At 54.7% G+C, this 12,217-nt stretch overlaps 1 protein-coding gene and 1 long non-coding RNA gene across 2 annotated transcripts; one reads left to right on the top strand and one right to left on the bottom strand.

Moving 5' to 3' along the window:
* Positions 1–3,322: 3,322 nt before the first annotated feature.
* Positions 3,323–6,137, bottom strand: LOC109277623 (uncharacterized). The gene is made up of 2 exons (XR_008422123.1): positions 5,786–6,137; positions 3,323–4,941 (listed from the first exon to the last, which is right to left on the bottom strand). It is a non-coding gene; the product is annotated as an uncharacterized LOC109277623 (long non-coding RNA).
* Positions 4,620–11,228, top strand: IQCD (IQ motif containing D). The gene is given in 5 exon segments (XM_019467389.2): positions 4,620–4,871; positions 4,873–5,349; positions 7,530–7,763; positions 9,878–9,949; positions 10,726–11,228. Coding segments are annotated over 5 exon segments (1,365 nt in total). The 3' UTR covers positions 11,056–11,228.
* The last annotated feature ends 989 nt before the right edge of the window (positions 11,229–12,217 follow it).

Genomic DNA, 12,217 nt, shown 5'->3' with positions numbered 1-12,217 from the left:
CTGTGCTGACAGCTCGGAGCCTGGAGCCTGCTTCGGATTCTGTGTCTCCCTCTCGCTCTGCCCCTCCCCCGCTCATGCTCTGTCTCTGAAAAATGAATAAATCTTAAAAGTAGATTTAAAAAAAAACGAGCTCTTTGTCCTCCCTTCCACACCTCCTTCCCCCCAATTTGTCTAGTCCCTCAAAAGGGCCCAATCTTTCTCTCCCAGTCCCCCAAACGCAAAACGGTCTCACTCATCAAGTCCTGATGACTCCTTCTTTTTTTTTTAAAGTTTATTTATTTTTGAGACAGAGAGAGACAGAGCATGAATGGGGGGGGGGGTCAGAAGAGAGAGGGAGACATGGAATCTGAAACATGCTCCAGGCTTTGAGCTGTCAGCACAGAGCCCCACGCGGGGCTTGAACTCACGGACCGAGACATCATGACCTGAGCCGAAGTCGGATGCTTAACCGACTGAGCCACCCAGGCGCCCCTTGATGACTCCGTCTTCAAAACATTTCTTGCTTTTGGGATGAGCACTGGGTGTTGTATGGAAACCAATTTGACAGTAAATTTCATATATTAAAAAAATAAAAAAATATATTGTAAAAAAAAAACCAAAACATTTCTTGCATCCACAGCATATGACAAGGAGAAGGGCACAGGGAACCTGGAGGTGGCAGGCCCACCCCAAAACGATGTTGAGATGTTTTTTTCAGTGCCGGGTATGTAGCCGTGATCAAAATAGATAAAGCCCCTGCCTTCATTGGAGCTCACCTTTTAGGGGAGGAGGAAAGACAGACTATAAACAAACAGGCCCATATACGGATGTCAGACGGTGAGAACCTAGCTGGGAGAAAAGCAAACAGGATGGGGGAAAGGGAGGGCAGGGAGGGCAAGGAGGAGGAGAGGGTTTACGTTTTATGAAGGAAATCCGGAGAGCACTCACTACTACACCAGGATTTGAGCAGAGGAGGAAGTGCAGGAATGAGCTTTGCAGATATTTAGATGAATGCTCCAGCCCTGGGGCTTGGCGGGGGGCAAGGGTCGTGGTGCACAGACAGCAAGTGCAAAGGCCCTGTCAGAGGCTGGAGCACACTTGACATGTTCAGGGAACAGCAAAAGGGTCGGTCTGAGTGCAGAAGAGCAAGTGGTCGCAGCAGCCAGATTACGTAGGGCCTTCTAGGTCGTTGTAAGGACTTTGGCTTTTATCCCGAGTGAGATGGGGAGCTGTTGGTAGCGGGGGGTTCTGGTAAATGTCCAACAACCAGTTTGGTGGGAGGGGGCACTGATCTGTAGTATTTGCCAGTTTCCGTGTGTAAATACTCCCACCATGGCTGATTTCAAACTACTGATGGCTCGGGGCACCTGGGTGGCTCAGTTGGTTGAGCACCTGACTCTTGGTTTCGGCTCAGGTCACCGATCTCACGGTTCCTGAGTTCGAGCCCCACATCGGGCACTGCACGGACAGTGCGGAGTCTGCTTGAGATTCCCTCTCTCTACCTCTCTCTCTCTCTCTTTCTCTCAAAATAAATGAAACAAACTTAAAAAAAAAAAAGTCAAGTTACCAATGGCTTAACAGGAACCTCACAAATACCCTGAAATTTTAATAACCGGTCCTCGTGAGCTGGATTTTGAACAGAGGAGTAAAAGAATCTGACGTTTTAAAAGGCTCCCTCTGGCTGCTGTGATGAGACCGTGGAGGACGTGGGCGGAAGCAGGGTTACCAGTGAAGAGGTTCTCACAGTCATCTGGGTAAGAGATGATGGACCCTTGGAAGGTCCAGTGGCTGAATGACATCAGGAATAGTATTCCTGCAGTTTCCTTCTCATTCACAAAGTGGCTGCCACTGCTCCAGCATTAAAGCCCAAGTTCAAGGAACGGAGGTGAAGCCAACAATGTCTTTCTTTTGTATGGGGAAGGTAAAAGGTTTCCTAGAAGCCCCTAGAAAACTTCTCTATCTCATTGGCTCTAACAGTGTCTATAGCCACTCAGAACTGTAAAGGAGGTTGAGAAGTTGAGGACTGAATATTTCCAGCCACTATATTACAGGCAAGCAAGAAGGAAGGAGGTTGGGATGGGGATGGTGGCTGCCACAAAGAGGCTGGCCTTATAAGAATCAACTACAAGAATTCGACCCAGCCTGGAAGCCCAGGCAAGTCTTCCCTGAAGAAGTGACAATGTGAACTGAGATCTGAGTGCAAATAATTAGTAATGAGGAGGGAGAAGAATGTTTCAAGAAGACGAAAAGAGCATGTGCAAAGGCCCTGAGGTGGAAGGTTTATAATACCCCAAGCTCTCTACTTGCCACAACCCTTTCCCTACAAATCATCCATTACGACCAATCTTTCTCGAAAATCTGAGTTGATCCTGTTACCTGTTTCCCAAAATCAAAATGGATCCCAATCTCCTACAAGATAAACTCCAAAGTCCCCACTCTATGTTGAAAGCTGGGCATGATCTCAACCTATTCTGTGATTACAGCTTTATGCCCTTCCTCCTAGAGTTGTTGAACTTTCACGCGTGCGTGTTTCATATTCCAAACTAGGTTATAAACTCTGGCAGGACAGGAACCATTCCTTGTATCTCTTTTATATCCCCAGGAGCTCAATAAATACCCAGATAGATGACCCTTACTGCAGGGAGCAGGAGGAGACGTAAGCAGACCAGTTAAGAAGCTCTTTCATCATCCGAGTGAGAGATGATAAGGCCCTCACTCGGTGGCACAAAGGCTGCCCGGAAGGAAAGGAAAGGAGGGGGCGCTGTCAGAGAAAGAACGAAGAGACTGGGATGTGGGGGGGGGGGGGGGAGGAGAGTGTGGGGTGGCACTCAGGTTTCCAGCTCGAGCAAGTCGGATGGCAGAATTGCCAATCGCCAGGACAAAGGATAAGGAAGGAGCAGGGTAAGGGCTGGGGACGCGGTGAGGTCCCTCTTAGACATGGTATGTTGGGAGGCCCAGCCAATCCTGGGCAGGAGGCAGGAGGCAAGTCCGATGGTACATCTGGATCTCCGGCCAAGCCCAGACACTCAGACCAGGAAATCACCACAGTCCTGGACCTGGGATCGGGGTTCCCTGGGTTAATAATGCTAGTTATTATTTATTGAGCACTTACCATGTAGAGGCCCTGTGCCAGCAACTTCTCACCGGATCTTAAGATCTCTGTTTTATGGCTGAGGAAGCCCCGGCTTAGGAGGATTGGACAAGTAGCCCAGGGTCCCCCCAGCAAGGGTCTAAACCCAAGTGGGGCTATTGCGAAGCTAGTACTCAGCCATTGTGCCAGGTACACAACATCCATGATCGATGTCTGATCGATGTCTGATCGCTGCCACAAATTTCTCAGAGAGTCTTTTCAACTTTTTATTTTGTAATGACCGTAGATTTACGGAAAAGTTGCAAAGATAGTTCAGGATTCCCAAATGCCCTGTACTCAGCTCTCCCAACGTTAATATCTTCAATAACCGTGATGGGTCTGTCCGTCAACACCAAGAAACTAACGTTGGTACAATGCTGTTAACGACACCATCGGCTTGGTTTGATTTTACATTTTCCTACTAATGTCCGTTTCCCATTCCAGGATCCAGTCTGAGATACAACATCACACGTAGCGAAGCAAGTTCGAAAGACTGTGTTTCAAAGTCACTGTTCGCGCCCCCCCCCGACTTTTAAAATCCATACTTAAAAACCAGCGCAGATGTGCTGTGCTGGTCCCAGTCCCATTTGCTCGCAGCCACATTGTTCCCTCTGTCCCTGTGCTGCTCTGTCTCGGGCTGCTGACACCTGCAGGCTGCTGTGCCCACTCGTCTTGTCCTCTGGCTTCCCCCTGGGTTTGGCCGATGGGAGGCGCTGGTGTCGGATTGGAGGGTGGGAGGAAGAAGAAACCACAGTATTTCCTCTTCTCTCTGCTTTGGGCTGCGTTTCCAGCGGTGGCCACAGCTCCTGGGGGGGCTATAGCTCGCCTGGACAGGAAGTGGGTGTGGTTCCAGCTTCCCCTGGGTGACCCTCGTCCTCCAAGCTCACCACCAGCTCCTTCTGTGGTGGCCTCCTGCCGTTGACTGTGGCTGGGTGGCTTCCCCTTCCCTGGTTAGCCTCTCAACTCTTTCCATCACCCGTGTAACTGGCTTTCTATATTTAGATGCTTTAAAAAAAAAAAAAATTCAATAGCATTGACTTTTATTCATTCATGTTAAGTCACCCGAAACGATGTCTGTTGCGATTAAATGCTCATTAATGTAAATGGCTGAACAAACCCATTTCCGGGGACACTTAATATCCTACCTAGTTAAGTCGCTTCAACAGAATGGCGTCTGCACTCCCGGCTGCGCCCTGCCTGACATCTGTGCCTGAGACCCACCTCTACGCTTGGTCCTCCTTCCCTCGTGTCCGATGCCCTCACAACGCTAGAAACCGCCTTCAGTGAGAGGTTCTGCGTAAAAGCTGCGGGGCACCCGGGACGAGCTCTCGGCGTTGACGGTCTGTGGCCGCTGCGGGCCACAGCAGCCACATTCGTGCAGCACCGCGCCACTAACCGCTTACTCCTTCCTTCGCAGGGTCGCCAGAGCCACTAACGGCAGGAGACCTACGTAGTCTGCCAACGTCTGCGCCTCCCAGGGCGCACAGGGGCAAGGGAGACCACTCGGAAAATGGCTCTCGATGTCCTCGCCGTGGCCCCTCTCTACCAGGGCCCTGACATCAACAGAATGAGGCTCACGGCAGAGCTGTCCAAAAAGCCGGCCTCCCCGCTAAAACCCTTGGTCCCCTCGAAGTCCAAACTCACCACCATCGAGACCAAGAGGGTCATGTCCGTACTGGACGAGACCATCCACAAGGTGGAGCTGGTGACCCTGCTCTCACATTTGGCTTCCAAGGACGAGGCTCTGGAGGGGATTCTGGGAGGGGGACGTCAGGAGGGCGGTGAGAGAGCACGAGGACCTGTGTCGCAGCCTCCTGGACAGTGTCGCTTACCTGCAGGATAAGGAGAGGCGGCTGCAGGAGGAGGAAGAGTCTGAGGACGAGGGATGGCTCAGAGACCGCCTCCTCTCCGTGCAGCTGCAGAAATCCAACCTATTGCCGCTCATGGAGCACATCAGAGAGTCCACCAAGGACGTCCTGAGACTCTTGCTCGATAACCCGCAGGCGGCAAAGCTCTCGGAGACGCACGCGCTGGGCCGAAGCGCAGAAGCCCAGCGTTTTATTGACTGCCTGATGGAACTGCGGGGCTTCCTGTTCGAGAAGCTACTCACCAGCCCCATGGAAGCCAGGGAGAAGACTCAGTTCATACAGGATGTCAGTAGACAGAACAGGAGGAACCAGGACATCATTGATGCGCTGGAGAATGAGTTGGCGGCGAGCATGAAGAACAGGGACGCAGAGGTATCGGTCAGACCGTGGAAGGGGCCACACGGAGAAGCCAACCCTTTCGGCGGCCGGGTTTTTGTCTCGGTGACTTAAACGCCTGCTGTCATTCACTCACCCCACGCGTACTGTTAGGAGCACTTACTAGGTGCCGGGTCTCATAAATGAGTCCCCATTGTCCCTGCCTCATGCAGTGTGGGGGAAGGTAGGTCTTAAAGACCTGATTTCGTTACGGTTTTGAGAAATAGGACGGAGGGTAAGCGCAGGGTGCCATAGGACAGTGTGACAAGAGACCCAAAGGGTCAGAGACATCAGAGCCAACGCCTGAAGAACGAAAGGGAGTGAACCAGGCAAGAGAGGGAGGAGGAACAGGCCAGGCCAGCAACAGGCGAGCTCTTTCTACAAAGGGCTGGGGAGCGAGTACTTTAGGGTTTGCCAGAAGACCACACGGTACCTTTGAGGCCTCGTCGACAAATGTGATCTCTGTTCGGAGGGCGAGGGGCAGATGGCACAGGTGGAAGCTCTAGAAGGATTTTGAAGAAGGGGGAACGATAACATGATTCCAGCCTAATAACCATCCGGGATGCACACGTATGTATGATGCTGTGCATACGTTTGCTCAGTAGAGCCTTACAGAGTCCCCATGAGGTGGTATCCAAGTATAGGTTTGGCTCCCAAGACAGACCCAAGATGACAGCGGCTTAGTCAAGATGGAAATGTGTTTCTCTCTAGTGGGAAAGCTGGAGCAGTCACAGAAGCTCTGCCTTGTAAATTCGTCAGGGCTCCAGGCTCCTTCCGTCCGGCCTTTCTGCTGCCCCTCCCCCAACCCTTCCCTGCCCCCCCCCCCCCCCACACAGGGCTTCTAACCATGGACCCAGAAGACCCCCATCATGTCACCGCTGGTCCAGCCAACAGGAGGCAGAAAGGGGAGGAGGGCCTTGACCCTGGCCCTTTGGGGATGCAACCTGGAAGTAGCCCACGGTCACGGATCTTAGCCACACCCTGTGGCTGGCTTTGCTGGGAAGGGTCGTCCGTGCCTGGGGCCACGTTTCCCAGGAGTATTCTGCTCCACAGCCTTGGCACTGCCATTTCCAGCCCCCTGTGATACACAGAGCACGAGGCCCTGCAAAACTGTTTGCCACCCGGCCTCCCCCACGCCCTAGCTCAGGCTGAACCTCCTTAGGTTCTCACTGAATTTGTCCTTGAAAGCAGAGTTTGTTGATGAATGTTTATGCGATTATTTATCTGGTGATTTGATTCGGGTCTGGCACCCCGTAAGAGGACGGGGGCCTTGTCTCTTTCGGCCCGGGGCGCTCGGTCAGGGGAGACCACGCACAGGTTGGAAGAGCGCCGGCGAGGGACAGGGAGAGGGGCCCCAAACAGCTTAGTGGGTCCCATTCGGGTGGTGGAGACGGCTTGGGCTTCCAAGTTGGACGGATCTGGGCTCAAATTCCATTTCTCCGGGTTGACAAGTGTTATCGTGTCACTTGGATCTCAGTGTGAAATGAGAGGGTGACACCCTTGGGCTGCCGCGGGGTCAAGAGAAGCTCAGACCCCCAGGGGTCCCCCCTGCCAGTTGACCCCAGCCCCCCAGGCTGCTGGCGGGAGCCAGTCACAGCACTGCTGTGCTCACACGGAGACTCCGGGGCTTGTGACCAGCCTTTGGAGCTTATTTACAGAATGGCCCCATCCTCCACCCCCATTCCTGTTCTAGAACCTTCTGAGGGCGGTTTTGTCCCTCAAGCATTAGCGGGGGGCAATCCCCACAGTACGTGTGTCTCGTGCTCTCATGAAACACTCCTAGTGTCTCTGCCAACGGAATACTCCTGTTCTGTGCCACTGTCCAGACCTGCCCAGAGGCCTCGCCCCAGCTTGCCCGTGCCCATCACTCAAGCCAGGAGACAGAGGGGGTGGCCAAGCACATGGGGTCCGGATCAGACAGACCTGGCTTCAAGTACCCCCACCCCTCCCCGGCTCAGCTGTACAGCCCCAGACAGATGAGCCGATGCCCTTGAGCCTCAATTGCCTTGGCTGTGATCAGGCGGTCTCCGTCCCCCTTGGGCACTGGGGGCGGGGTTCTGCCAGGTAACAGCGCAGGTTGCCGGCTCCCCCCCGCAAGGGAGCGTGTGGTACCAGTTCTCCTGCGACTACCGGGCATCACGTAGGTAATGATGGAGCCTCTCGTCTTCCTGGCCCAGGTGGAGAAAGAGAACTTCGTGATCCAAGAACTGAAAAACCACCTGCACCAGGTGCTCAGGCTCTCCGAGAACAACCTCCTTCGCACCAAGCAGGAGGCCGAGAAGCAGCAGAAGGCAGACTTCCGGGCCTCGCAGGCCAGGGTGGCCAAGATCCAGCAGGAGATACTGCTGCTGAGGTCACAACACCACAACCTGGTCGTGGAAAACCGGGAGGCAGAGCAGGCGCTGAGGAAGGTACGGGGGACAGCAGGGAGGGGACAACGGAGGCCCCGGGGGCAGGGGAGGGGTGGTCTAGCAGGAGGGCGGGGCAGGGTAGGCCTCCCCCAGCCGGACAGGGAACAGCTCCCCTGAGGAGGAGGGCTTGGGAACAGGGGAAGTGCAGGAATGAGCCAGTGTCTACCCCCCACCCCCTGTGCTACACATGGGCCTGGGGGCTGGGGCGGAGACACTGGTCCTATCCTCCTGCACGCTGGCTGTGTGACCCTGGGCGAGTGCCTTAACTACTCTGAGCCCCAGAGGGATGATAATACCCACCTTGTCGTGCAAAGGACCTGAAGGAGCTCCTAAACCTCAGGCGAATTTCGTAATTCCCTCCAGCCCGTGTTGCCATCTTTAAAACGAAAGTGAGCAGATCGGTCTAATGGGTCATTAGGACAATCGAATGAGACGGTAGGTGGAAAGTGAGTGCATTAAGTGCTCAGGACACATCACTTCTCTTGCCTTCTCCAGCATCTCCTCTGGGCCCTGGGCCTGCACACACCCAGCTTGCTTCCGGATCTCTTTCCTCATAAAGGAATTCTCTAATACTTGTTCCCAGTTTTCGTCTTAGTGTCATGACTCCTGAGCATCTGATGGAAGCCATGGGCCTCTGCTCCGTAGGAAGGCACAGATACACCTGCACGTCCGGGGGGCGGTTCTGGGGGGGCACAGGCCCTCTGCAGCCAGCCCGTCCATGGTGCCCAAGTCAAGAGCTCTTACCCTGTAGGATTAGGGAGTTGGTTTATTTGTTCTTCACTGAAATTCACATAACATAAACTTAACCACCAAAAGAAATTTTTAATGTTTATTTTTGAGAGAGACAGAGAGACAGAGCGTGAGCCTGGGAGGGGCAGAGAGAGAGAGAGAGAGAGAGAGAGAGAGAGGGAGACAAAATCCAAAGCAGGCTCCAGGCTCTGAGCGGTCAGCACAGAGCCCGACGCGGGGATCGAACCCACGAACCGTGAGATTGTGACCTGAGCCAAAGTCAGACCCTTAACTGACTGAGCCACCCAGGCGCCCCTAAACTTAACCATTTCTTTTTTTAACGTTTATTTATTTTTGAGACAGCGAGAGACAGAGCATGAACGGGGGAGGGGCAGAGAGAGGGAGACACAGAATCAGAAGCAGGCTCCAGGCTCTGAGCTGTCAGCCCAGAGCCCGACGCGGGGCTTGAACTCACGGACCGCGAGATCGTGACCTGAGCTGAAGTCGGACGCCCAACCGACCGAGCCACCCAGGCGCCCCTAAACTTAACCATTTTAAAGTGAACGGTTCGGTGGCATTTAGTACATTCACAGTGTTGTGCAGCCACCCCCCGATCTCGTTCCAGAACGTTTCAATCCCCCCAAATAAAACCCCGTACCCGTTAAGCAGTCACTCCCCATTCCCCCTTCCCTCCAGCCCCTGGCAACCACTAATCTGCTTTCTGCTTCTATGGATTTGCCTGTTCTAGACACTTCATATAAATGCAATCATAGAATATGTGGCCTTTTGTGTCTGGCTTCTTTCCCTTAGCTCACGTTTTCAAGGTTCATCCACATAGCATTTGTCAATACTTCGTTCCTTTTTATGGCTGAATAACATTCCGTTGTAGGTAGGGGAGCTGATCTTTAAAAAACAGATTATGTCCCTCTCCTGCATCAAAATCCACCCAATGGCTTTCCGTCTCCTTGACGCTAGGATCCGAATTGCTTCCACTGCTGACATTCCCTTCGGTGATGCAGCTTCTCACTCTGACCTCCCTGGGACCCCGCTCCTCCTCAGCCACTCCATTTCCGGCCACACTGGCTCAATTTCTGCTCTTCAACACCGCAAGCCTGTTCCTACCTCAGGGCCTTTGCACTGGCTGCTCCCTCTGCCTAGAGTGTTCTGGAGTCAGACACCTGTGGCTTCAAATTCAGGCTCTACCTCTCATTCGCTCTGTGATCTCGGGCAAGTGAGTTAGCACGTCTGATCTCCAGTTTCCTCATCTGTGAAATGGAGAAGCTACCTTGTGGGCGAGGCACGTTAAAGCTTGCTGCAGAGTGAGCTCGGCACGGTTTGTTGTTCCTATGAATCCATCAAACAATGACTTGTTGACTTTTTTTTAGAAGAAATACAAAGTGGAGACGGAAATTGAGAACTGGATCCAGAAATACGATATGGAGATGGGCGAGAAGCAGGTATTTGTGCTGTAGTCTCTCGAGTGCGTTTCCCGTGGTCCTCTAGGAAAGGTCTATGGTCTGTGCCAAGCTCTGGGCCTCCCCAGACAGGCTTCCCTGCTCCCCTACCTTAGGCCCAAGGGTTTGTCTGGCCTCGCACAGCGTGGGGAGAGGTGGGAGAGGAAGGAGCCGGAAGCCGGAAGCCACTAAGCACTTGTCACCGGGCCCAACGATCTTGGCTCCATCTAGTGTCCACATCCCATACTCTCTGTCCCTTCCGCACGCGGCTCCTGCCAGCAGCCTCATGAGCCAGGGCTCCTCCTGGGCAGACTCAGGCGCGGGCTTGCCTCCCCTGCTTCCCTCAGTCGCGCCCAGGTATCTCCTGAGATGTGCCGCCTGCCGGGACAGCGCAGTGAAGCTGGTCCCTGTTATCATTTGGAGCTTCTACTCCAGTGTCCCTTACCCGCTGTGTGACCTGAAGCAAGGGGCTTGACCTTTCTGAGCCTGACTCTGCATGTGATCGAGTCATCCCTGCGCTGGGGCCACGAAAGGGATACGGTGAGGCACCACGGTCACAAATGCTAGCACCCGGCACAGGACGCGGCCTGGAGGAAGCGCTTAGCAAACAGAGACCTAGAAAACAGGGTGCCCTCAGGCCCGCCTCCCCACAGCTCTGGGACCGTAGGCGCCACTGCCAGGGCAGAAGCCCCTCCGGGAAGGCCGGGGGTGCACGCAGGGGAGGGTGGCAGGCGGCGCCCCGTGCTCGGTGACCCCTACCCCCTGCCCCCCCACCCCAGGACGAGTACGAGGAGCTCGACATCATCCACAAGGAGGAGAAGGTCCAGCTGGAGGAGCTGAGGCAGAGGTACAAGGTGCTCGTGGAGGAGTTCGCCCAGATCCGGGCCGAGCGGGAGGTCAATGCCAAGAAGAAAATGGAGGCCGAGCAGGAGATGCTGCGCATGGTGCGGGCCGCCACGCTCATCCAGGCCGTGTGGAAGGGCTACCTGGTCCGTTCCGTGCTCAGGTCCAGGAAAAAGCGAAGCAAGAGCAAAGGGAGGGGCAAGAAGGGCAGGGGCAAGGAGAAGGGCAAGGGCAAGGGCAAGGGCAAGGGCAAGGGCAGGAAGTGAGTCTCCCCCCGGGCGCCCCACTCCCGACCCGTGTCGCCGCGCTCCTCACTTCTCGGAGAGCAGGCCGGGGGGCCACGAGGAGGGGGAGCCCGGCCATTCCTGGCTGGAGGGATTTTTCAAAGTTAAAAACCATCTCAAGTCCCATCCTACGAATAAACGTCGCTTTGCCCAGGGCTGCTGGCCGCGTCTGTGTCCTGCTGGTAGATGCCCTTTGCGTGGGGAGGGCACACACGCTGGGGGCCAGCACACAACCATTCCTTCCTTTAGCCTCAGCGGCAAGCCGGGCCCTGGCTCTGGGAGGATCAGGGTTTCAGGCTGCCCTCAGACCCCGCTCTGGGGCTATCCATTTGCCCCCAATTTCTCCCTCATCCAGCGCCGTGAAAGCTCGAGGGCCTCCAGCCTTACGCCGGCTTTATTTGGTGCCCAGGTAGTCGAATATTCGTATGTATTTTTATTCACTACTGGCATTTAAAAAATCAGGGGCTATCATAGAGAAATCTGGCTTTTCCTGGAAAAATCTCATCCGGATAGCCTGGGGCCACCTGTCCTCCGAGCCGAGCAGCGGCACCTTTGAGATGGCAGACACCGCAGGCTGCCCCGTCCCCGCCACTCCCAGCTGCCCTCCAGACACACGGCCTCGCTGTCGGCTGCCCAGTATCCTCCCACGTGGGCGGTCACCGTCTTCAGTGCAGCCGGGAGGAGAGGCCACGGAGAGGCCAGAGCCCAGCCCCCACCCCAATCCGGCAGGATCGTGGGATTCCGGGTGCAACTCCATCGAGCAAAGGCTTTACCATTTCTCATCAGTGCTCCGGCCCAGGGTGGCCAATGACAAGCAGCAGGGCCGGAGAGGAAGGGGCTCCCGGCCGGCTTCCGCCTCTCTGTCCCGAGGGCTCTCCAGTCGCACGTCTAACTTTCTGGCCTTCCTGGACCCCTCTACCCGGCAAGGTCCTCGTCACTGTTCTTTCGGCAAATGTGGAAAATGCACGAGGCCCATGTTCCCAAACTTCAAGTGGCCAACTCGCCACTGTCGTGATTTCTGCCACTTCCTTGTTACATTATTTAACTTTGTTACTTAATTCCACCCGGGCCTGTGGTGGCCTTTCCCCTAAGGAAAATCAAATCAGTCAAAGTCGTGGCTTTGATACGCTACTGATATATTTAA

Source organism: Panthera pardus, unplaced genomic scaffold (genome assembly GCF_024362965.1).
Source record: "Panthera pardus isolate Hobbes unplaced genomic scaffold, ASM2436296v1 HiC_scaffold_15, whole genome shotgun sequence".
In the NCBI taxonomy this organism is placed as follows: Eukaryota; Metazoa; Chordata; class Mammalia; order Carnivora; family Felidae; genus Panthera; species Panthera pardus.
Note: the sequence above shows the minus strand (reverse complement) of the source record. Positions and strands in the feature narration are given on the sequence as shown.